Source organism: Panulirus ornatus, chromosome 35 (genome assembly GCF_036320965.1).
Source record: "Panulirus ornatus isolate Po-2019 chromosome 35, ASM3632096v1, whole genome shotgun sequence".
NCBI lineage: Eukaryota > Metazoa > Arthropoda > Malacostraca > Decapoda > Palinuridae > Panulirus > Panulirus ornatus.
In genome coordinates, this window is record NC_092258.1 from 15,165,011 (window position 1) to 15,191,769 (window position 26,759).

The 26,759-nt window shown below is 41.2% G+C and overlaps 1 protein-coding gene across 2 annotated transcripts in view; it reads left to right on the plus strand.

Moving 5' to 3' along the window:
• Window positions 1–3,354: 3,354 nt before the first annotated feature.
• The window catches only part of LOC139760180 (TGF-beta-activated kinase 1 and MAP3K7-binding protein 1-like), a 188,223-nt gene continuing 164,818 nt past the window's right edge, over window positions 3,355–26,759 (plus strand). For both annotated transcript variants that reach the window (XM_071683115.1, XM_071683116.1), the window contains exons 1-2: window positions 3,355–3,469; window positions 14,298–14,467. In XM_071683115.1, coding sequence (XP_071539216.1) covers window positions 3,373–3,469; window positions 14,298–14,467 — 267 coding nt within the window. In that variant the 5' untranslated portion in view covers window positions 3,355–3,372. The remainder of the gene's footprint in view (window positions 3,470–14,297; window positions 14,468–26,759) is intronic.

A 26,759-nucleotide genomic window follows, 5' to 3' on the forward strand; every position in this document is an offset into this window, starting at 1 on the left:
CAAGATGAGAAGAAAAGAGAGATATGTAGTGTGTATGAGGAAAGGAACCTGGATGTTTTGGCTCTGAGTAAAATGAAGCCCAAGGGTAAAGGGGAAGAGTGGTTTAGGAAAATCTTGGGAGTAAAGTCAAAGGTTAGTGAGAGGACAAGAGCTAAGGAAGGAATGGCACTACTCCAAGCAGGAGTTGTTTGAGTTTGTGATTATGTAATGTGATTGGGTAAAACTGAAAGTGGATGGAGGGAGATGGCTGTTTTATTGGTGCCTATGCAACTGGTCGTGAGAAGAAAGATCATGAGAGGCAAGTGTCTTGGGAGCAGCTGAGTGAGTGTGTTAGGAGCTTTGATGCACGAGATTGGATTATAATGATGGGTGATTTAAATGTGAAGGTGAGTAATGTGGCATTTGAAGGTATAATTGGTGTACATGGAATGTTCAGTGTTGTAAATGGAAATGGTGAAGAGCTTGTTGGTTTGTGTGCTGAAAAAGGACTGGTGATTGGGAATACCTGGTTTAAAATAAGAGATATACAGACTATACGTATGTGAGTAGGAGAGATGATCAAAGGGTATTTTGGGGGTTACGTGTTAGTTGATAGGCATGTAAAAGAGAGACTGTTGGATGTTGATGTGCTGAAGGGGGCAGCTGGAGGGATGTGTTATAACTATCTTGTGGAGGTGAAGATGAAGACTTGTAGAGGTTTCCAGAAAAGAAGAGAAAATGTTAGGGGAAGAGACTGGTGAGAGTAAGTGAGCTTGTAAAAGACTTGTGTGAGAAAGTACAAGGAGAGATTGAGAGTAGAATGGCAAAATGAAGTGTGGGGAGTGGGTGAGGTATGGGATGTATGTAGGGAAGCAGTTATGGCATGCACAAAAGATGCATGTGGCATGAGAAAGGTGGGACTTGGGCTGATCAGAAAGGGTAGTGTGTGGTGGGATGAAGAAGTAAAGATTTTATTGAAGGAGAAAAGAGATGTGATTGGATGATACTTGTAAGGAAGTAGTGCAAATGACTGGGAGATGTTTATACTTTCCAAAAGAAGGAACAGAGAAAGGGGCTAAGTGAGGATTTTCCCTCAAAGTCTCGTTTAATGCTACCTCACTAAAGTGGGAAATGGGTAATGTGTTTGGAGTGTGGTTGAGAGGGCAGAAGAGGGTGTGTTGAAATGGTTTGGTCTGATGGAGAGAATGAGTGAGGAAAGACTGACAAAGAGGATATATGTGTTAGACTTAGAGGTGTATATATGTAGATGCATATGTATATATATGTTTACATTGAAATGTATGGGTATATTGTATATGTGCGTGTGTGGGCGTTTATGTACATACATGTGTATGTGGGTGGGTTGGGCCATTCTTTCGTATGTTTCCTTGCGCTAACTCGCTAATGCAGGAGACAGCGACAAAGTATAATAATAAAACACATTTCAACGTATACATGCATATGCGTACACAGACATATACATATACACACATGTACATATTCATACATGCTCCCTTTATCCATTCCCGCTGCCACCCCGTCACACATGAAATGGCACCCCCTTCCCTCTGCATGCGTGCAAGGTAGCGCTAGGAAAAGACAACAAAGGCCACTTTCGTTCACACTCAGTCTCTAGCTGTCATGTGTAATGCACCAAAACCACAGCTCCCTTTCCACAACCAGGCCCCACAAAACTTTCCATGGTTTACCCCAGACATTTCACAAACCCTTTTTCAATCCACTGACTGCACGTCAACCCCGGTATACCACATCGTTCCAATTCACTCTATTCCTTGCATGCCTTTCACCCTCCTTACATGTTCAGGCCCCGATCGCTTAAAATCTTTCTGATTCCATCCTTCCACCTCCAATTTGGTCTCCCACTTCTCTCGTTCCCTCCACCTCTGACACATATATCCTCTTTGTCAATCTTTCCTCACTCATTTTCTTCATGTGACCAAACCATTTGAATACACCCTCTTCTGCTCTCTCAACCACACTCTTTTTATTACCACACATCTCTCTTACCCTTTCATTATTTACTTGATCAAACCACCTCACACCACATATTGTCCTCAAACATCTCATTTCCAACACATCCACCTTCTGCACAACCCTATCTGTAGCCCATGCCTCATAACCATATACCATTGTTGGAACTGCTTTTCCTTCAAACATACCTTTTTTGCTCTTTGAGGTAACGTTCTTGCCTTCCACACATTCTTCAGCACTCCCAGAACCTTCGCCCCCTCCCCCACCTTGTGACTCACTGCTTCCATGGTTCCATCCACTGCCAAATCCACTCCCAGACATCTAAAGCACTTAACTTCCTCCAGTTTTTCTCCATTCAAACTTACCTCCCAATTGACTTGTCCCTCAACCCTACTGTACCTAATAATCTTACTCTTATTCACATTTTCTTTTTTCATGCACTTTACCACACTCAGTTACCAGCTTCTCTAGTTTCTCACCCGAATCAGCCACTAGAGCTGTATCATCAGCGAACAACAACTGACTCACTTGCCAAGCCCTCTCATCCACGACAGACTGCATACTTGCCCCTGTCTCCAAAACTCTTGCATTCACCTCCCTAACAACCCCATCCATAAACAAATTAAACAACCATGGAGATATCACGCACCCCTGCTGCAAACCGACATTCACTGAGTTCCAAATACTTTCCTCCCTTCTTACTTCATATGCCTTACATCCTTGGTAAAAACTTTTCACTGCTTCTAGCAACTTACCTCCCACACCATATACTCTTAAAACCTTCCACAAAGCATCTCCATCCACCCTATCCTATGCCTTCTGCAGATTTATATATGCTATATACAAATCCATCTGTTTATCTAAGTATTTCTCATACATTTTTTAAAGCAAACACCTAATCCACACATCCTCTACCACTTCTGCTCTTCCTCAATCTGATAGTCTCCCTAAAGTTTAATGATACTCTCATCCCAACTCTCATTTGCCCTCTTTTTCAACCCCTGCACCTTCCTCTTTGCCTCTTGCCACTTTCTCTTATATATCTCCCAGTCATTTGCACTCCTTCCTTTTAAGTATTGTCCAAAAGCCTCTCTTCTTTTTCACGAACAACTTTACTTATTTTTCACACCACTCACTATACTTTCTAATCTGCCCACCTCCCATCTTTCTCATGCCACATGCATCTTTTGCACATGCCATCACTACTTCCCTAAATGCATCCCATTCCTCACCCATTCATTCCCCACACATCATTTGCTCTCACCTTTTGCCATGCTACACTCATTCTTTCTAGGTACTTCTTCTTACAAGTCTCTTTGTATAGTATTAAGTGTATTTCTGTCTTATTCAGTGCTCCACAAGTAAAATATTTGTTTATATTCCAGGTATTTATGAGAGAGAATGCCGTCTCAAGCCATCAAACCTACATCTCTTGGGATGACAGGGATTAGGAACAATGACACCTGGACAGATGGTCTTCCAATCTGCAAACTTTCTGGTAATCTCTCGCTTAGACTCCAGTATCATTATCCTTCCATTTCAAAGTAAAATAAGCTTTTTTTCATATGTCAGTGTAACTCATTATACTTAATAATGAATGTTCTGATTGAGCCCTTAGCTCTTCAGATGATTGAGAATCATATTTCTTACTCACCCATGTATACTTACGTATGTCCCTTTTTTTAAACTAAGCATTCCCAATCACCAGTGTTTTTTAGCACACAACTCCACAACATGTTCACCATTTTTGTTCACCACAGTGAATGTCCTATGTAATGTCCTTCATACCCTCAACTGCCACATTACTCACTTTCATATTTCATGCAATGACTAATGTAGCTGTTGTGGGGTATAACTGGGGTACATGGAGTATTCAGTGAGGTGAATAGGATTGGTGAACAGTGGAGTTGTGTACTGAAAAAAGAATGGTGATTAGGAATATCTGGATTAAAAAAGGTACATGAAATAAGTATACATGAATGAGTTGGAAATATGGTGAAAAGTCATTATTAGATTACATACTGATTAGTGGTGTGCAAAAGAGAGACTCTTGGATGGGAATATTGAGAGGGGCAGCTGTTGAGATGTTAGATCATTACTTGGTGGAGGGAAAGGTGGATATTTGTTCAGATTTTTGGAAAAGAAGAAGCATTATATATGAGAAGAGGATGGTGAAAGTAAGCGAGTTTGAAAAGAGAAGTGTGTGAAGGAATCCCAGGAAAGATTGGGTGTAAAATGGCAAAAGGTGAGAGGAAGTGAAAAAAGGGGAATGGGAGTTATGTGGGGAAGTAGTTTTGGCATGCACAAGAGGAGTATGCGGCATGTGGAAAGTGGGAGGTGAGCAGATGAGAAAGGTAAGTGAGTGATGGGATGAAGTAAAGTTACCAGTGAAAGAGAAGAGAAAGGGATATGGATGGTACTTACAGGGAAGGAGTGCAAATGATTGGGAGGTACAGAAGAGGAAGCATCAATAGGTCAGGAGGAGGGTGCAGGGGTTGACAAAGAGGGCAGGTGAGAATTGGAGTGTGCGATTATTAGTAAACTTCAAGAAGAATAAGATGTTTTGTAAGTTTCTCATTTGAGTTTGCCACCATTTCTGTACATCAGCAAATAATGACTTACTCACTTTCTAGGCCCACTCACCATCGAGAGACTACATGCTTACCCCTCTTTTCATGCCCCTTCACCAAATACAGACCACATACTTGCCCCTCTCTCTAGACCCTTGCATTTACCTCCCTTAATATCCCATTCATGAACAAATTAAACAAGCATGGTGACATCACTGCATACATACCTTTACCTGAATTCATCCACTCTCATCTCTTCATACATGCCTTACACTCTTGATAAAAACTTCTCACTGCTTCCAGTAGCTTTTCCTCCTCCAACATATATTCTGAAGATGTTTCATGAGGCATCTGTTTCAACTCTGTTTTGTGCTTTCTCCCAATCCATAATTACCATAGATTTCTCACATACATTCTTCAAAGCAAACACCTGATCCACACATCCTCTACCACAATGGAAACCATGGTGTTCATACCCAGTGTAACGCTATGTACATGCCATCCCTTTGTCAATCACCACTAAAAGGGGGGATGGGGTATGGAAACTCTCCCCTTTTTGTATTGTAAGTTTCTAAAAGAGGAAACAGAAGGAGTCAAGCGGGGAGTGCCCATCCTCCTCAAGGCTCAGATTGAGGTGTCTGAATGTAATCAAGATGAGAAGAGAAGAGAAATAGGTTGTATGTTTCAGGAAAGAAACCTGGATGTTGTGGCTCTTGAGTGAAATGAAGTTCAAAGGTAAAGGAGATGAATGGCTGGGAAATGTTTTGGGAGTAAAGTCAGGGGTTGGTAAGAGGACAAGAGCTAAGGAAGGAGTAGCACTGCTTCTGAAGCAGATGTGGGAGTGTGCGATTGAGTTTAAGGAAATAAATTCTAGATTTATAAGGGTAAAGTTGAAAATGGATGGTGAGAAATGGATGATTTTTGGTGCTTATGAACCTGGCCATGAGAAGAAAGACCATGAAAAGCAGGTGTTTTGGGAGCAGCTGAGTGTATCAACAGTTTTAGTGCATGAGACTGGGTGATTGTGATGGTTGAGGTAACTTATGTGGCAGTTGAGACTATATTTGGTGCGCATGAGGTATTCATTGTTATGAATTGAAATGGCGAAGAACTTGTAGAGTTGTGTGCTGAAAAAAGATTGGGAAAGCCTGGTTAAAAAAGAGAGATATATATAAGTATACGTATGTGAGTAGGAAAAATGGTCAAAAAGGCATTATTAGATTACATATTAATTGATAGGCATGTAAAAGAGACTTTTGGATGTAAATGTGCCAAGAGTGGCAGCTGGTGGGATGTCTGATTACTATCTTGTGGAAGTGAGGGTGAAGATTTGCAGAGATTTTCTAAAAACGAAAGTATTGGGGAGAAGAGGGTGATGAGAGTAAGTGAGCTTGGAAAGGAGTCGTGTGAATAAATACCTGGAGAAATAGAGGGTAGAAGGTGAGAGCAAATGAAGTTAGGGGAGTGGGTGAAGAATGGGAAGTATTTAGGGATTGTATGCAAAAGAGGTGGGAGGTGGGCAGATTAGAAAGGGTTGTGAGTGGTGGAATGAAGAAGGAAAGGTGCTAGTGAAAGAGAAAAGAGAGGTATTTGGGTGGTACTTACAAGGAAGGGAGTGCAGATGATTCAGAGATGTATAAAAGAAAATGATAGGAGGTCAAGAGGAAGGTGCAGGGATTGAAAAAGAGGATTAATGAGAGTTGGGGTGAAAGAGTATCATTAAACTTTAGTGAGAGTAAAATGATGTTTTGGAAAGAGGTGAATGGTGTGCAAAAGACAAGAGAAAAAGTGGGGACATTGGTGAAGGGGACCAAAGGGTAAGGGATAACAGGTAGTGATGGAGTGAGGAGGAGATGCAGTGGGTACAGTAAATCCCCAATGCAACAGACTGATCAGGTGTGTGTGTGTGTGTGTGTGTGTGTGTGTGTGTGTGTGTGTGTGTGTGTGTGTGTGTTGTCCATTAGTGTCGAAAGCCCATTTAATTGAGAATGTAACCTATGAGATATTTTTTATAATACAATATACAGTTCACACACTTTCTTTTAGCTTCGCTATTACTTGATGCCATTTTGAATTGTAGGGATTGCAAAATTGTTTAAAAAAGTCAAAATTCTCTGCATATTTACTTTCTTACACTCTATCACATACTCCCACAACTCCTGTTTCAGGAGTATTGCTACTCCTTCCCTTGCTCTTGTCCTCTCGCTAACCCCTGACTTTACTCCCCAGACATTCCCAAACCACTCTTCCCTTTACCCTTGAGCTTCGTTTCACTCAGAGCCAAAACATCCAGGTTCCTTTCCTCAAACATACTACCTATCTCTCCTTTTCTCACATCTTGGTTACATCCACACACATTTAGGCACCCCACTCTGAGCCTTCGAGGAGGATGAGCACTCCCCGCGTGACTCCTTCTTCTGTTTCCCATTTTAGAAAGTTAATACAAGGAGGGGAGGATTTCTGGCCCCCCGCTCCCGTCCCCTCTAGTCGCTTTCTACGACACGCGAGGAATACGTGGGAAGTATTCTTTCACCCCTATCCCCAGGGATAATATACACATATATATACATATAGACATACACACACATACACATACATACGCACATATACACACACACACATACATATATATACATATGAAAAATGTAAGAAACAATTTAGAAAACTGAAACTTCTAGCTTGAAATGAATGAAAGAAAAAAAAAAATGAATCAATTAACACGTAATCCAATAATGCTCTCTGGCTATCTCTCGTACTTACATACGTATCCTTATGTATATCTCTCTTTTTAAACCAGGCATTCCCAATGACCACTCCTTTTTCAGCACATAAATCTACAAGCTCTTCACCATTTCCATTTACAACACTGAACACCCCATGTATACCAATTATTCCCTCAATTGCCACATTACTTACCTTTGTGTCCAAATCACCCATCACTATAACCTGGTCTCGTGCATCAAAACTACTAACACACTCACTCAGCTGCTCCTAAAACACTTGCCTCTCATGACCTTTCTTCTCATGCCCAGATGCATATGCACCAATATTCACCCATATCTCTCCATTCACTTTCAGTTTTAACCATATCAGTCTGGAGTTTACTTTCTTACACTCTATCACATACTCCCACCACTCCTGTTTCAAGAGTAGTGCTACTCCTTCCGTCGCTCTTGTCCTCTCACTAACCCCTGACTTTACTCCCAAGACATTCCCAAACCACTCTTCCCCTTTACCTTGAACCACTCACCTCCTCTACCTACTTGCACAAATGCATCATTCTCTTAATAAAAACTCCATATTGCTTCTACTTCCGATAACTTTTTCCCCATTTCATGTATTTGTTGGACCTTCAACATAGCATCTCTGTCAATCTTATGCTTTCTCTAGATCCATAATGCCGATAATTCTTGTTTCTCTAAATATTTCTAACAAGCATCCATTACCACCTTTGAAACTTCATTGCTCTTCCATAGTTTGATGGTCTCTGCATGCCAGTACCCTCTCAGTCACCCCAGTACCTTACAACTTAACCAGAAAACTTGACAGACTTATAGGTCTGCAGTTTGATCACTCCGTTTTGTCCTCCCCTTGCCTTATAAAGAGGAATTATATATGCATTCTGTCAATCTTAAGGCATCTCACCATTATCCATATACACACGTAGAATTCTAACTAACCAATGAACAATTCAGTCACCTTTATTAAGAATTTCAAGTGCATTACCATCCATTCCAGTCTCTTTGCCATGCTTCATCTTATAAAAGGCTTTCAAATCCTCTCTTTTCACCACACCACTAGCAATGAATCTCTCACTTTGCATACCTCCATAACCCAAACACCTTACATCTGCCAGCCTTCATCAGACACATTCAACAGTCCTTTAGGGTACTCACTTCATCTGTTTCTTCAATCTCTTTTTGTCACCACTTCCCTATTTGTCCCTTCACTGGTGTTCCCATTTGTTCACTAGTTTCTCTTACAATATTAACCTCATTCCAAAACATTTCCTTATTCTTCCTAAATTTTGTTGATACTCATTCACCCCACCTTTCATATGCCCCTTTTTTTAAGGGCCTGTACCTCCCTGCTGCTTTCTCTTTTACATCTGCCACTCTCTCGCATTCCTTCCCTGTAAGTAACATCCATACACACTGTCTTTTCTCTTTGACAAGCACTAGGTCATCCCACAACTCACTACCCTTTCTCACCTGCCCACACTCCAACATCCATATACCATGCACATCTCTTGCACATGCCAGCACTGCTTCCTTAAACACCTCTCATTGCTCATCCACTCCTGTAGCTTCATTTTTTCTCACCTTTAGCCATTCTTCACTCAGTCTCTCCTGCAGTCTCATCATGCAAGCCTCTCTTCTGTCATTTATTTTCAGCACTTTTTTTTGACCTACTTCTTTTACTCCTGTTCAAAAAGCCTTTAAAAATCTTCACACTTTCCTCCACCAGGCAATGATCAGACATCCCACCAGCTGGTCCTCACAGCACATTTACATCCAAGAATCTCTCTCTTGCATTAATAATTGATGCAGGGAAGCTGTTTTACTATTTTCCCTACTCCACGTACACATATGTATGTTATTTTTTAAAACTAATTATTCTCATTTACTCGTATTTTTTCCAGGACATAATTCCACAAGCTGTTCACTATTTCCCTGTACATCACTGAGTAACCCATACCTCCAATTATACTTTTGTTTACCTTATTAGGTGTTGGACTCCACCTGCTTGAGGTTACACTGCAAGTAATGTCACCTTTATTGAGGCTTTATTGTTGGGAGTACAGTTTGTTGAAGAACTCACTTCAGAGAGAACATATTTCCCTACTTCTAGAAGTAGCTCAAGTTTGGGCTTCAGGAGCATTTAGAAAGAGGTCCTGGGTAACACCAGGACTTTGACAAAGAAATTAGACCGGGGTAGATATATATAAATAGAATAATGCTGTATTACACACTTTTTCGTTCAAATCACCCTTCTTGTATACCTGAGCTCTCACATCAAAACTACTAACACACTCAGTAAGCTGTTACCAAAACACTCACCTCCCTTCATCACCCTTCTCATTGCCAGGTGTATTAGTAATAGTAATCTCCTACTTCTCGCAATTCACTTTCATTGTTACCCTCATCAGTTAGGTGCTCACTTCCTGACACATTTCCACAACTGCTGCCTTAGTAGTTGTGCTTTCTCAGCATTCCCAGAACCTTTGACACCTCCCCCCCCCATCCACCTTATGACTCATTTCTGCTGCCATGGTTCCATTTGTTGCAGTGTCCACCAGTGTATCTAAAACACTTCACTTCTTCCAAATGTTTTCCATTCAAAGTCACGTCTCAGCTCACCTGTCCCTCTACCCTGCTAAATCTAACAACATTGCTTTCATTCACATTTACTTTCAGCCCTTTTCTTTCTCACGCACTTCCAAATTCAGTCACCATATTTTTGAATTTCTCACTTAAATCTACCACTAGTGCTGTGTCATCAGCAAACAACAGCAGGCTCACTTCCCAGACCCCCTCATCCCTTACAGACTACATACTCCCACCTCTCTCCAAAACTCTTGCATTTACTTCCCTAACCACCCCATCCTTAAAGAAATTAAACAGCCATGGTGACATCATACATCCCTGCTGCAGTGCATCCTTCACCTGGAACCATTCACCCTTTTCTCTTCCTACTTTTATATGTGCTTTACACCCTCGATGAAAACTCACTGCTTCTTGCAGCTTTCCTCATACATGATATATTCATAAGTCCTTCTACTAGGAATCTCTATCAGTGCTATCATTTGGTTTTTCAGATCATAAATGCCACATATAAATCCTTCTGTTTCTCAAAATATTTCTCACATACATTCTTCAAAGCAAACACCTGCTCCACATCCTCTTCCACTTCTGAAACCACATTGTTCCTCCCCAGTCTGATGCTGTGTATATGTCTCCACCCTCTCAGTCACTGCTGTTCCTTACAAATTACCAGGTACATTCAACAGATTTATGCCTTTGTAGTTTGAACACTCACCTTTGTCCCTCCACCCCACCCTTGTCTTGTACAGTAGCACTATACATGATCCATACATACATTAAAAATCTTGACAAACTGTCAACAACACAAATAACCCCCTTCTTAAGAAAACCAGTATCAGTACCATCCACTAGCCAACTCACCACATTTCATATCATGCAAGGCTTTCTCTACCTTTTCTCTTTTCACGAAAACACTCTATGAATCAGTCACTTCACATACCCCCTGACATAAACACCCTGCACTATAACCCTGTCATCCAATACATACAACATTCCTGCAGAATACTCACTCTGTCTTTCATCATTACCTGTTGCCCTTTCCCAAAATGCCCCTTTCACTGATGTTCCCATTTGTTCTCTTGTGTTCCTATCACTATTAACGTCCTTCCAAAATATCTTATTCTCTTTTAAAGTTTCCTGATACTTGCTCACCCCAACTCTAATTTGCTTTCATCTTCAACTCATGCACTTTCCTCTTGCCCTCCTTCTGGTTTTACTCATACATCCCTAAATAATTTCCACTCCCTTCCTGTAAGTACAGCCCAAAGGCCTCTCTTTTCTCTTTCTAGCAAATTCTTTTCATCATCCCACCACTCACAACCCTTTCTAATCTGCCCACCACCTACCTTATGCATGCTACATGCACCACTTTTATATACCAGCACTGCTTCCCTAAATACCTCTCATTCCTAACCCTCTACTTCAGCTTCATTTACTCTAACCTTTTGCCATTTTACACTCAATCTCTCATGCTGTTCCATTACATATGTTCCTTTTCGAAGCTGACTTACTTTCACCACTCTCTTCTCTACCATAAAATTTCCTCTTTTCCAAAAACCTCAACCAACCTTCACCCACACATCCTCAAGGTAATGATCATACATTCCATCAGATGCCCCTCTCAGCAAATTCACATCCAGAAGCCCCTCTTTTGCACAGCTATCATTTGGCATATAATCCAGTAATGCTCATTTACCAGCTTTTCTACTCCCATAGAAATACAGTAAAACCTGTTATCTTTATTTTGAGACAATGACATGTTCAAACCAATATATTTTTTCAGTTTTGGTTGGCAGCCTTTTAGTAACTGGAAAAATTTTGTAATTCTACAAAAGATACATGAGAATACTTCATAGTGTTTTGTGTCGCTGGTGATTGTTTACTGTCTCCCATGTGTCTTCTGGCATAGTGTTGTGTGCTGAGTTTGCAAATTTATGTATTATGTGCACCCTTGTTTACTATTGTGGACAACAGTCCTCTTCAAGCATTGTCAACTATTGCATGACAGCTCCTTGAAGCTGTCTATGTCTTGCACAAAGTGCAAAAGGAATACATTAAGACTCGTAAAGAAGATGGAGATGTGCAAAGAGGCTGACTAAAGTTGAGTCCAAGGCAACACTTATGAAGGACTTCACTATCAGCATGGTGACTATTTATGGCATCAATAAGCAGTAGAAGATTGAGGCATTTAGTAGTGCTTATCTGCTTTTTTTATATTAGTATTTTCTCTAGATAAGATATTTATGAATGGGTAAAATATTTCAGTGTGTGTTTTGGAGAAAATGACTTTTTTGTTTAAAATATTTCAACATGTGTGTTTGGAAGAAAATGCACCAAAACTTTTGTGTGGGTTGGTGGGTAGAGTAAGCATGGGCCCTGAGTAGAGCATGCTATGATCCTGCCAGTGGGTTAGTTTCATAGATACCACCATTGTGTATGGATCTGTGCTGCTTTTTGAGATTATGGTATACCTGCTAAAGTTATTTTCCTATAACCTGCTGTGTTTGTGTTTGTAAATGTAGCATCCAAACATCCAGCAACATCTTCAGCCCCAGGGTGAGCATTTAAATGAAGGGAACCTCTCTGACCTCGAAAGTGTTGCTACAAATCTTATGATGCACTAAGGCTGGTAAGGAAGCATCAGTGCAGTAGAAAGTGTACCTAAACTTTTGTAAGGGTTGGTGGTTGGAGTAAATGTGGGTCATGGGTCAAGGATGCCATGTTCCTGCCAGCAGGTGAGTCTCACAGTTACCAGCATTTTGTATGGTTCTGTGTTACTTTTGTGATTTGGGTTTACCTGCTAATGTGATTTTCCTGCAACTTGCTGTATTGTGTTTGTTACTGTGGCATACAAACGTCCAACAACATTTTCTCCTACCCTAGAACCAGCAGTTAAATGGAAGAGAATCTCTTTTGACTTTAGAAATGAAGCGAAAAATCTTACAATGTGCTGATACTTGTAAGGGAATATCAGCACTTAGGCATGCTAGCAGCCTGGGTGAATCTACCATTTACAACATAAAGAAGAATGCAGAGAGAATTCAGAGTGTTTTGATCCACTCTCCTCCAATGTCTGCCAAGGAAACCATGAGGGTTAGGAATCTGTCTAAGGAGAAAATGGAGAAAATGCTCTCATTATACATGAGATGAAGAAGAAAAACAGCCTGAGTGACCTTCAGCGAAGGTTTAAAGTCCTTAAGCAAGTAAAGGATGGTTAGATAAGATTATTCAACATCAGAAACTTCATAATGTGAAAGTAATGGTAGAATCCACCAATTCTATATGTGATTTCACTTTGTGCAAGATCTTCACAGAATATAACCCTCACATAAAGTGAGGGATGGGCAATTTCTGAATTATTTAATATATTTGATAAAAGAAATTGAATGACCAGCATTTTTGTTATCTGAAACTGCCTTTTACTCCAAGCATTTCAGATAACAGAGGTTTTACGGCACTTGTGTATGCTCCTCTTTTAAAACCAACTCTACAAGCTATTCACCATTTCCATTCACATTACTAAATACCTCATGCCCCTCGATATACCCTAAACTGCCGCATTACTCACCTTTGCATTTAGATCACCCATCACAAATAAACGTTTTCCTGCATTAAAACTTCTGATACACTCGGCTTCACCCAAACATTTGCCTCTTTTTTTTTTCATGGCCAGGTGTGTAAGCACAAATAATCACCCATCTGTTGCAGTCTATTTTCATTTTGTTATTATTTTTTTTATCCAAACATCTGCTATTTCTCACATTAGTAAGGTGGGACCAGAAACAGACAAAGAAATGGCATCATTGTAACATCCACTTTCTAACTGTCATGTATGATGGGCCAAAACCAGAGCCCTGCATCCATTACTCAGCCCCATAGATCTTTCCTTGGTTTTCTTGACCACTTCATATGCCCTGGTTCAGCCCACTGACAGCATTCATTACCCCTAAACCATATCACTCCAGTTCAATCTATTTCTTGTATTCCTTGCACCCTCAAACATTACTATGCCCCATCCCCTTAAAGCATTTTTCACTCCATCCTTCTTCACTGCTTCTAATAGATTTCTCCTGCACAATATGTTCATGACATCTTCCACAGAAGCATATCTGTCAACACTATTGTGTGCTTTCTTAAGATTCTTGATGCCAAACACAAATCCTCTTGCTTCTCTTGAGTATTTCTCACTTGCATTTTTCAAAGCAAACATCTGATCCACACGTTCTGAGACCACGTTTCTCATTTGCTTTCTTGTATTTCTACACTATTAACCTCCTTCTAAAGCATCTTTTTATCTCCCTGAAGTTTGCTGATACTTGTACACTCCAGTTGTAATTTTTAGTTCTAAAAGAATATTGTATTGTTACTTCTCCACTGAGAACAGTATCAAATGATGTCATGAATGTAATTAATAGTCTTATCTGTTTCTCAGGAGTGGGTATGTCTGCAAATCAGATGTACCGTGAAGATGGCACTCCTTGCTCTGAGCATGAGTATGAAGATCGAAGTATTCATTTCTGTCTTGATCATGAAAATGGGACTTACCTCTATGGGGTTTTTGATGGTCATGATGGGGCAAAGGCTGCATATTTTGCTTCACAGGTTAGTAATTTTCATAATCTGTCATATGTATATATTTTTTATTTATTTATTTTGCTTTGTCACTGTCTCCCGCGTTAGCGAGGTAGCACAAGGAAACAGACGAAAGAATGGCTCAACCCACCCACATACACATGTATGTACATACACATCCACACATGCAAATACACATACCTATACATCTCAACGTATATATATATATATACACACACAGACATATACATTTATACACATGTACATAATTCATACTGTCTGCCTCTATTCATTCCCCTCTCCACCTCGCCACACATGGAATAACAACCCCCTCCCCCCTCATGTGTGCGAGGTAGTGCTAAGAAAGGACAACAAAGGCCACATTTGTTCACACTCAGTCTCTAGCTTTCATGTAATAAATGTTTGGAAGTCGAGAACATTATCTCGGAAAGCAAAAATGGGTATGTTTGAAGGAATAGTGGTTCCAACAATGTTATATGGTTGCGAGGCGTGGGCTATGGATAGAGTTGTGCGGAGGGTGGATGTGCTGGAAATGAGATGTTTGAGGACAATATGTGGTGTGAGATGGTTTGATCGAGTAAGTAATGATAGGGTAAGAGAGATGTGTGGTAATAAAAAGAGTGTGGTTGAGAGAGCAGAGGAGGTTGTTTTGAAATGGTTTGGTCATATGGAGAGAATGAGTGAGGAAAGATTGACCAAGAGGATATATGTGTCAGAGGTGGAGGGAACGAGGAGAAGTGGGAGACCAAATTGGAGGTGGAAAGATGAAGTGAAAAAGATTTTGAGTGATCGTGGCCTAAACATGAAGGAGGGTGAAAGGCGTGCAAGGAATAGAGTGAATTGGAACAATGGGGTATACCAGGGTCGACGTGCTGTCAATGGATTGAACCTGGGCATGTGAAGCGTCTGGGGTAAACCATGGAAAGTTCTGTTGGGCCTGGATGTGGAAAGGGAGCTGTGGTTTCAGTGCATTATTACATGACAGCTAGAGACTGAGTGTGAACGAATGGGGCCTTTGTTGTCTTTTCCTAGCGCTACCTTGCACACATGAGGGGGGAAGGGGTTGTTATTACATGTGTGGCGGGGTGGCGATGGGAATAAATAAAGGCAAACAGTATGAATCATGTACATGTGTATATATGTACATGTCTGTGTGTGTATATATATGTGTACATTGAGATGTATAGGTATGTATATTTGCGTGTGTGGATGTGTATGTATATACATGTGTATATGAGTGGGTTGGGCCATTCTTTCGTCTGTTTCCTTGTGCTACCTCGCTAACACGGGAGACAGCGACAAAGCAAAATGAAAATAAAATTATGTATATATTTAAATGTATAGGTGTGTATATGTGCTTGTTTGGGCATTTATGTATATACATGTGTTTGTGTGTGGGTTGGGCCATTCTTTTGTTTGTTGCCTTGTGCTTCCTTGCTAACACGGAAGACAACGACTAAGTATAATCAGAAAATTATATAGATATTCATTTTTTTATTTTTTTTATCATGCTATGTTGCTGTCTCTCACATTAGCGAGGTAGCACAAGGAAACAAATGAAAGAATGGCCCAAGACACCCACATACACATGTATATACATACACGTCCACACATGCACATATACATACCTATACATCTCAACGTATACATGTATATACACACAGAGGCACATATGTACACATGTACGTAATTCATACTGTCTGCCCTTATTCATTTCCGTCACCACCCTGCCACACATAAAATGACAACCCCCTCCACCCGCATGTGCACGAGGTAGCACTAGGAAAAGACAACAAAGTCCACATTCATTCATACTCAGTCTCTAGCTATCATGTATAATGCACAGAAACCACAGCTCCCTTTCAACATCCAGGCCCCACAGAACTTTCTATGGTTTACCCCACACGCTTCACATGCCCTGGTTCAATCTGTTGATATCACATTGACCCTGGTATACCACATCGTTCCATTTCACTCTATTCCTTCCACACCTTTCACCCACCTGCATGTTCAGGCCGCGATCACTCAGAATCGTTTTCACTCCATCTTTCCACCTGCAATTTGGTCTCCCACTTCTCGTTCCCTCCACCTCTGAGGCATATATCCTCTTTGTCAATCTTTCCTCACTCATTCTTTCCATGTGACCAAACCATTTCAAAACACCCTCTTCTGCTCTCTCAACCACACTCTTTTTATTACCCTTTCATTACTTACTGCATCAAACCTCCTTACACCACGTATTGTCCTCAAACATCTCATTTCCAGCACATCCACCCTCCTCCACACAACTCTATCTATAGCCCACTCCTCGCAACCATATAACATTGTTGGAACCACTATTCCTTCAAATATACCCGTTTTTGCTTTCCAAGATAACATTCTCAACTTCCTTACATTTTTCAATGCTCCCAGAACTATATCTGTATATATATATTCAATGTATGTATGGTTTATGGTGAAGTGCCTGAGGATTGGCAGAATGGATGCATAGTGCCATTGTACAAAGACAAAGGGGATAAAGGTGAGTGTTCAAATTACGGAGGTATAAGTTTGTTGAGTATTCCAGGGAAATTATATGGGAGGGTATTGATTGAGAGGGTCAAGGCATGTATAGAGCATTAGATTGGGGAAGAGCAATGTGGTTTCAGAAGTGGTAGACGATGTGTGGATCAGGTGTTTGCTTTGAACAATGTATGTGAGAAATGCTTAGAAAAGGAAATGGATTTGTATGTAGCATTTATGGATCTGGAGAAGGCATATGAGAGAGTTGATAGGGATGCCCTGTGTAAAGCATAGAGAGTATATGGTGTAGGGGGGCAAGTTGCTGGAAGCAGTGAAAAGCTTTTATCGAGGATGTAAGGCATGTGTACGAGTGTGAAGAGAGGAAAGTGATTGGTTCTCAGTGAATGTTGGTATGTGGGAAGGGTGTGTGATGTCTCCATGGTTGTTTAATTTGTTTATGGATGGGGTTGTTAGGGAGACGAGTGGAAAAGTTTTGGAGAGAGGGGAAGTATGCAGTCCGTTGTGGATGAGACGGCTTGGGAAGTGAGTCAGTTGTTGTTTGCTGATGATACAGCGCTGGTGGCTGATTCGGGTGAGAAACTGCAGAAGCTGGTGACTGAGTTTGGTAAAGTATTTGGAAGAAGCTGAGAGTAAATGTGAATAAGATCAAGGTTATTAGGCTCTCTAGGGTTGAGGGACAAGTCATTTGGGAGGTAAGTTTGAATGGATAAAAACTGGAGGAAGTGAAGTGTTTTAAATATCTAGGAGTGGATTTGGTAGCGGATGGATCCATGGAAGTGGAAGTGAGTTACAGGGTTGGGTAGGGGGCGAAAGTTCTATGAGCGTTGAAGAATGTGTTTAAGGTGAGAACATTATCTCAGAAAGCAAAAATTGGTATGTTTGAAGGAATAGTGTTTCCAACAATGTTATATGGTTGCGAGGCGTGGGCTATAGATAGTGTTGTCCGGAGGAGGGTGGATGTATATGAAATGAGATGTTTGAGTACAATATGTGGCGTGAGTAGGTAATGAAAGTGTAAGAGAGATGTGTGGTAATAAAAAGAGTGTGGTTGAGAGAGCAGAAGGTGTATTTGAAATGGTTTGGTGACATAGAGAGAATGAGTGAGGAAAGATTGACAAAGAGGATATATGTGTCAGAGGTGGGGGGAACGAGGAGAAGTGGTAGAGCAAATTGGAGATGGGATGATGGAGTGAAAAAGATTTTGATCGATCATGGCTGAACATGTTAGAGGGTGAAAGGCGTGCAAGGATTAGAGTAAACTGGAATGATGTGGTATATATATGGTGTATATATATATATATATATATATATATATATATATATATATATATATATATATTATCCCTGGGGATAGGGGATTAAGAATACTTCCCACGTATTCCCTGCGTGTCGTAGAAGGCGACTAAAAGGGGAGGGAGCGGGGGGCTGGAAATCCTCCCCTCTCATTTTTTTTTTTCTTTTTTTTTTTTTTTTCCAAAAGAAGGAACAGAGGGGGCCAGGTGAGGATATTCCAAAAAAGGCCCAGTCCTCTGTTCTTAACGCTACCTCGCTAACGCGGGAAATGGCGAATAGTTTAAAAGAAAGAATATATATATATATATATATATATATATATATATATATATATATATATAAATATATGTATTTGGTATATATATATATATATATATATATATATATATATATATATATATATATATATATATATATGTATATATATATATATATATATATATATATTTTTTACTTTGTTGCTGTCTCCTGCGTTTGCGAGGTAGCGCAAGGAAACAGACGAAAGAAATGGCCCAACCCACCCCCATACACATGTATATACATACGTCCACACACGCAAATATACATACCTACACAGCTTTCCATGGTTTACCCCAGACGCTTCACATGCCCTGATTCAATCCACTGACAGCACGTCAACCCCGGTATACCACATCGATCCAATTCACTCTATTCCTTGCCTTCCTTTCACCCTCCTGCATGTCCAGGCCCCGATCACACAAAATCTTTTTCACTCCATCTTTCCACCTCCAATTTGGTCTCCCACTTCTCCTCGTTCCCTCCACCTCCGACACATATATCCTCTTGGTCAATCTTTCCTCACTCATTCTCTCCATGTGCCCAAACCATTTCAAAACACCCTCTTCTGCTCTCTCAACCACGCTCTTTTTATTTCCACACATCTCTCTTACCCTTACGTTACTTACTCGATCAAACCACCTCACACCACACATTGTCCTCAAACATCTCATTTCCAGCACATCCATCCTCCTGCGCACAACTCTATCCATAGCCCACGCCTCGCAACCATACAACATTGTTGGAACCACTATTCCTTCAAACATACCCATTTTTGCTGTCCGAGATAATGTTCTCGACTTCCACACATTCTTCAAGGCTCCCAGAATTTTCGCCCCCTCCCCCACCCTATGATCCACTTCCGCTTCCATGGTTCCATCTGCTGCCAGATCCACTCCCAGATATCTAAAACACTTCACTTCCTCCAGTTTTTCTCCATTCAAACTCACCTCCCAATTGACTTGACCCTCAACCCTACTGTACCTAATAACCTTGCTCTTATTCACATTTACTCTTAACTTTCTTCTTCCACACAGCTTTACCAAACTCCGTCACCAGCTTCTGCAGTTTCTCACATGAATCCGCCACCAGCGCTGTATCATCAGCGAACAACAACTGACTCACTTCCCAAGCTCTCTCATCCCCAACAGACTTCATACTTGCCCCTCTTTCCAAGACTCTTGCATTTACCGTCCCTAACAACCCCATCCATAAACAAATTAAACAACCATGGAGACATCACACACCCCTGCCGCAAACCTACATTCACTGAGAACCAATCACTTTCCTCTCTTCCTACACGTACACATGCCTTACATCCTCGATAAAAACTTTTCACTGCTTCTAACAACTTGCCTCCCACACCATATATTCTTAATACCTTCCACAGAGCATCTCTATCAACTCTATCATATGCCTTCTCCAGATCCATAAATGCTACATACAAATCCATTTGCTTTTCTAAGTATTTCTCACATACATTCTTCAAAGCAAACACCTGATCCACACATCCTCTACCACTTCTGAAACCACACTGCTCTTCCCCAATCTGATGCTCTGTACATGCCTTCACCCTCTCAATCAATACCCTCCCATATAATTTACCAGGAATACTCAACAAACTTATACCTCTGTAATTTGAGCACTCACTCTTATCCCCTTTGCCTTTGTACAATGGCACTATGCACGCATTCTGCCAATCCTCAGGCACCTCACCATGAGTCATACATACATTAAATAACCTTACCAACCAGTCAACAATACAGTCACCCCCTTTTTTAATAAATTCCACTGCAATACCATCCAAACCTGCTGCCTTGCCGGCTTTCATCTTCCGCAAAGCTTTTACTACCTCTTCTCTGTTTACCAAATCATTTTCCCTAACCCTCTCACTTTGCACACCACCTCGACCCAAACACCCTATATCTGCCACTCTGTCATCAGACACATTTAACAAACCTTCAAAATACTCATTCCATCTCCTTCTCACATCACCACTACTTGTTATCACCTCCCCATTTACGCTCTTCACTGAAGTTCCCATTTGCTCCCTTGTCTTACGCACCCTATTTACCTCCTTCCAGAACATCTTTTTATTCTCCCTAAAATTTACTGATAGTCTCTCACCCCAACTCTCATTTGCCCTTCTTTTCACCTCTTGCACCTTTCTCTTGACCTCCTGTCTCTTTCTTTTATACTTCTCCCACTCAATTGCATTTTTTCCCTGCAAAAATCGTCCAAATGCCTCTCTCTTCTCTTTCACTAATACTCTTACTTCTTCATCCCACCACTCACTACCCTTTCTAAACAGCCCACCTCCCACTCTTCTCATGCCACAAGCATCTTTTGCGCAATCCATCACTGATTCCCTAAATACATCCCATTCCTCCCCCACTCCCCTTACTTCCATTGTTCTCACCTTTTTCCATTCTGTACACAGTCTCTCCTGATACTTCCTCACACAGGTCTCCTTCCCAAGCTCACTTACTCTCACCACCTTCTTCACCCCAACATTCACTCTTCTTTTCTGAAAACCCATACTAATCTTCACCTTAGCCTCCACAAGATAATGATCAGACATCCCTCCAGTTGCACCTCTCAGCACATTGACATCCAAAAGTCTCTCTTTCGCACGCCTGTCAGTTAACACGTAATCCAATAACGCTCTCTGGCCATCTCTCCTACTTACATAAGTATACTTATGTATATCTCGCTTTTTAAACCAGGTATTCCCAATCATCAGTCCTTTTTCAGCACATAAATCTACAAGCTCCTCACCATTTCCATTTACAACACTGAACACCCCATGCATACCAATTATTCCCTCAACTGCCACATTACTCACCTTTGCATTCAAATCACCCATCACTATAACCCGGTCTCGTGCATCAAAACCGCTAACACACTCATTTAGCTGCTCCCAAAACACTTGCCTCTCATGATCTTTCTTCTCATGCCCAGGTGCATATGCACCAATAATCACCCACCTCTCTCCATCAACTTTCAATTTTACCCATATTAATCGAGAATTTACTTTCTTACATTCTATCACATACTCCCACAACTCCTGTTTCAGGAGTATTGCTACTCCTTCCCTTGCTCTTGTCCTCTCACTAACCCCTGACTTCACTCCCCAGACATTTCCAAACCACTCTTCCCCTTTACCCTTGAGCTTCGTTTCACTCAGAGCCAAAACATCCAGGTTCCTTTCCTCAAACATACTACCTATCTCTCCTTTTTTCACATCTTGGTTACATCCACACACATTTAGGCACCCCACTCTGAGCCTTCGAGGAGGATGAGCACTCCCCGCGTGACTCCTTCTTCTGTTTCCCATATATATATATATATATGTTTCCATATATATATATATATATATATATATATATATATATATATATATATATATATATATATATATATATATATATGTGATTGGTTCTCAGTGAATATAGGTTTGCGGCAGGGGTGTGTGATGTCTCCATGGTTGTTTAATTTGTTTATGGATGGGGTTGTTAGGGAGGTGAATGCAAGAGTTTTGGAAAGAGGGGCAAAAATGAAGTCTGTTGGGGACGAGAGAGCTTGGGAAATGAGTCAGTTGTTGTTCACTCATGATACAGTGCTGGTGGCTGATTCATGTGAGAAACTGCAGAAGCTGGTGACTGAGTTTGGTAAAGTGTGTGAAAGAAGAAAGTTAAGAGTAAATGTGAATAAGAGCAAGGTTATTAGGTACAGTAGGGTTGAGGGTCAAGTCAATTGGGAGGTAAGTTTGAATGGAGAAAAACTGGAGGAAGTAAAGTGTTTTAGATATCTGGGAGTGGATCTGGCAGTGGATGGAACCATGGAAGTGGAAGTGGATCATAGCTTGGGGGAGGGGGCGAAAATCCTGGGAGCCTTGAAGAATGTGTGGAATTCGAGAACATTATCTCGGAAAGCAAAAATGGGTATGTTTGAAGGAATAGTGGTTCCAATAATAAAAAGAGTGTGGTTGAGAGAGTAGAAGAGGGTGTTTTGAAATGGTTTGGGCAAATGGAGAGAATGAGTGAGGAAAGGCTGACCAAGAGGATATATGTGTCGGAGGTGGAGGGAATGAGGAGAAGTGGGAGACCAAATTGGAGGTGGAAAGATGGAGTGAAAAAGATTTTGTGTGATTGGGGGCCTGAACATGCAGGAGGGTGACAGGAGGGCAAGGAATAGAGTGAATTGGATCGATGTGGTATACCGGGGTTGACGTACTGTCAGTGGATTGAATCAGGTCATGTTAAGCGTCTGGGGTAAACCATGGAAAGCTGTGTAGGTATGTATATTTGCGTGTGTGGACGTGTATGTATATACATGTGTATGGGGGTGGGTTGGGCCATTTCTTTCGTCTGTTTCCTTGCGCTACCTCGCAAATGCGAGAGACAGCGACAAAGCAAAAAAGAAATATATATATATTTCTGAACATGCAGGAGGGTGAAAGGAGGGCAAGAAATAGAATGAATTGGAGTCATGTGGTATACAGGGGTTGACGTGATGTCAGTGGATTGAAGCAAGGCATGTGAAGCGTCTGGGGTAAACCATGGAAAGCTGTGTAGGTATGTATATTTGCGTGTGTGGACGAGTGTATGTACATGTGTATGGGGGGGGGGTTGGGCCATTTCTTTCGTTTGTTTCCTTGCGCTACCTCGCAAACGCGGGAGACAGCGACAAAGTATAAAAAAAAAAAAAAAAAAAAAAAAAAAAAATATATATATATATTTTTTTTTTTTTTTTTATACTTTGTCGCTGTCTCCCGCGTTTGCGAGGTAGCGCAAGGAAACAGACGAAAGAAATGGCCCAACCCCCCCCCATACACATGTACATACACACGTCCACACACGCAAATATACATACCTACACAGCTTTCCATGGTTTACCCGAGACGCTTCACATGCCTTGATTCAATCCACTGACAGCACGTCAACCCCGGTATACCACATCGCTCCAATTCACTCTATTCCTTGCCCTCCTTTCACCCTCCTGCATGTTCAGGCCCCGATCACACAAAATCTTTTTCACTCCATCTTTCCACCTCCAATTTGGTCTCCCTCTTCTCCTCGTTCCCTCCACCTCCGACACATATATCCTCTTGGTCAATCTTTCCTCACTCATTCTCTCCATGTGCCCAAACCATTTCAAAACACCCTCTTCTGCTCTCTCAACCACGCTCTTTTTATTTCCACACATCTCTCTTACCCTTACGTTACTTACTCGATCAAACCACCTCACACCACACATTTTCCTCAAACATCTCATTTCCAGCACGTCCATCCTCCTGCGCACAACTCTATCCATAGCCCACGCCTCTCAACCATACAACATTGTTGGAACCACTATTCCTTCAAACATACCCATTTTTGCTTTCCGAGATAATGTTCTCGACTTCCACACATTTTTCAAGGCTCCCAAAATTTTTGCCCCCTCCCCCACCCTATGATCCACTTCCGCTTCCATGGTTCCATCCGCTGACAGATCCACTCCCAGATATCTAAAACACTTCACTTCCTCCAGTTTTTCTCCATTCAAACTCACCTCCCAATTGACTTGACCCTCAACCCTACTGTACCTAATAACCTTGCTCTTATTCACATTTACTCTTAACTTTCTTCTTCCACACACTTTACCAAACTCAGTCACCAGCTTCTGCAGTTTCTCACATGAATCAGCCACCAGCGCTGTATCATCAGCGAACAACAACTGACTCACTTCCCAAGCTCTCTCATCCCTAACAGACTTCATACTTGCCCCTCTTTCCAAGACTCTTGCATTTACCTCCCTAACAACCCCATCCATAAACAAATTAAACAACCATGGAGACATCACACACCCCTGCCGCAAACCTACATTCACTGAGAACCAATCACTTTCCTCTCTTCCTACACGTACACATGCCTTACATCCTCGATAAAAACTTTTCACTGCTTCTAACAACTTGCCTCCCACACCATATATTCTTAATACCTTCCACAGAGCATCTCTATCAACTCTATCATATGCCTTCTCCAGATCCATTAATGCTACATACAAATCCATTTGCTTTTCTAAGTATTTCTCACATACATTCTTCAAAGCAAACACCTGATCCACACATCCTCTACCACTTCTGAAACCGCACTGCTCTTCCCCAATCTGATGCTCTGTACATGCCTTCACCCTCTCAATCAATACCCTCCCATATAATTTACCAGGAATACTCAACAAACTTATACCTCTGTAATTTGAGCATTCACTCTTATCCCCTTTGCCTTTGTACAATGGCACTATGCAAGCATTCCGCCAATCCTCAGGCACCTCACCATGAGTCATACATACATTAAATAACCTTACCAACCAGTCAACAATACAGTCACCCCCTTTTTTAATAAATTCCACTGCAATACCATCCAAACCTGCTGCCTTGCCGGCTTTCATCTCCCGCAAAGCTTTTACTACCTCTTCTCTGTTTACCAAATCATTTTCCCTAACCCTCTCACTTTGCACACCACCTCGACCAAAACATCCTATATCTGCCACTCTGTGGGAGAAGTATAAAAGAAAGAGACAGGAGGTCAAGAGAAAGGTGCAAGAGGTGAAAAAAAGGGCAAATGAGAGTTAGGGTGAGAGACTATCAGTAAATTTTAGGGAGAATAAAAAGATTTTCTGGAAGGAGGTAAATAGGGTGCGTAAGACAAGGGAGCAAATGGGAACTTCAGTGAAGGGCGTAAATGGGGAGGTGATAACAAGTAGTGGTGATATGAGAAGGAGATGGAATGAGTATTTTGAAGGTTTGTTGAATGTGTCAGATGACAGAGTGGCAGATATATATATATATATATATATATATATATATATATATATATATATATATATATATATATATATATATATTATCCCTGGGGATAGGGGAGAAAGAATACTTCCCACGTATTCCCTGCGTGTCGTAGAAGGCGACTAAAAGGGGAGGGAGCGGGGGGCTGGAAATCCTCCCCCTCTCGTTTTTTTTTTAATTTTCCAAAAGAAGGAACAGAGAATTGGGCCAGGTGAGGGTATTCCCTCAAGGCCCAGTCCTCTGTTCTTAACGCTACCTCGCTAATGCGGGAAATGGCGAATAGTTTGAAAGAAAGAAAAAGATATATATATATATATATATATATATATATATATATATATATATATATATATATATATATATATATATTTTTTTTTTTTTTGCTTTGTCGCTGTCTCCCGCAATTGCGAGGTAGCGCAAGGAAACAGATGAAAGAAATGGCTCAACCCACCCCCATACACATGTATATACCTACACGTCCACACACGCAAATATACATAACTACACAGCTTTCCATGGTTTACCCCAGACGCTTCACATGCCCTGATTCAATCCACTGACAGCACGTCAACCTTGGTATACCACATCGATCCAATTCATTCTATTCCTTGCCCTCCTTTCACCCTCCTGCATGTTCAGGCCCCGATCACACAAAATCTTTTTCACTCCATCTTTCCACCTCCAATTTGGTCTCCCACTTCTCCTCGTTCCCTCCACCTCCGACACATATATCCTCTTGGTCAGTCTTTCCTCACTCATTCTCTCCATGTGCCCAAACCATTTCAAAACACCCTCTTCTGCTCTCTCAACCATGCTCTATTTATTTCCACACATCTCTCTTACCCTTACGTTACTTACTCGATCAAACCACCTCACACCACACATTGTCCTCAAACATCTCATTTCCAGCACATCCATCCTCCTGCACCTAACTCTATTGATAGCCCACGCCTCGCAACCATACAACATTGTTGGAACCACTATTCCTTCAAACATACCCATTTTTGCTTTCCGAGATAATGTTCTCGACTTCCACACATTCTTCAAGGCTCCCAGGATTTTTGCCCCCTCCCCCACCCTATGATCCACTTCCACTTCCATGGTTCCATCCGCTGCCAGATCCACTCCCAGATATCTAAAACACTTTACTTCCTCCAGTTTTTCTCCATTCAAACTCACCTCCCAATTGACTTGACCCTCACTCCTACTGTACCTAATTACCTTGCTCTTATTCACATTTACTCTTAACTTTCTTCTTTCACACACTTTACCAAACTCAGTCACCAGCTTCTGCAGTTTCTCACATGAATCAGCCACCAGCGCTGTATCATCAGCGAACAACAACTGACTCACTTCCCA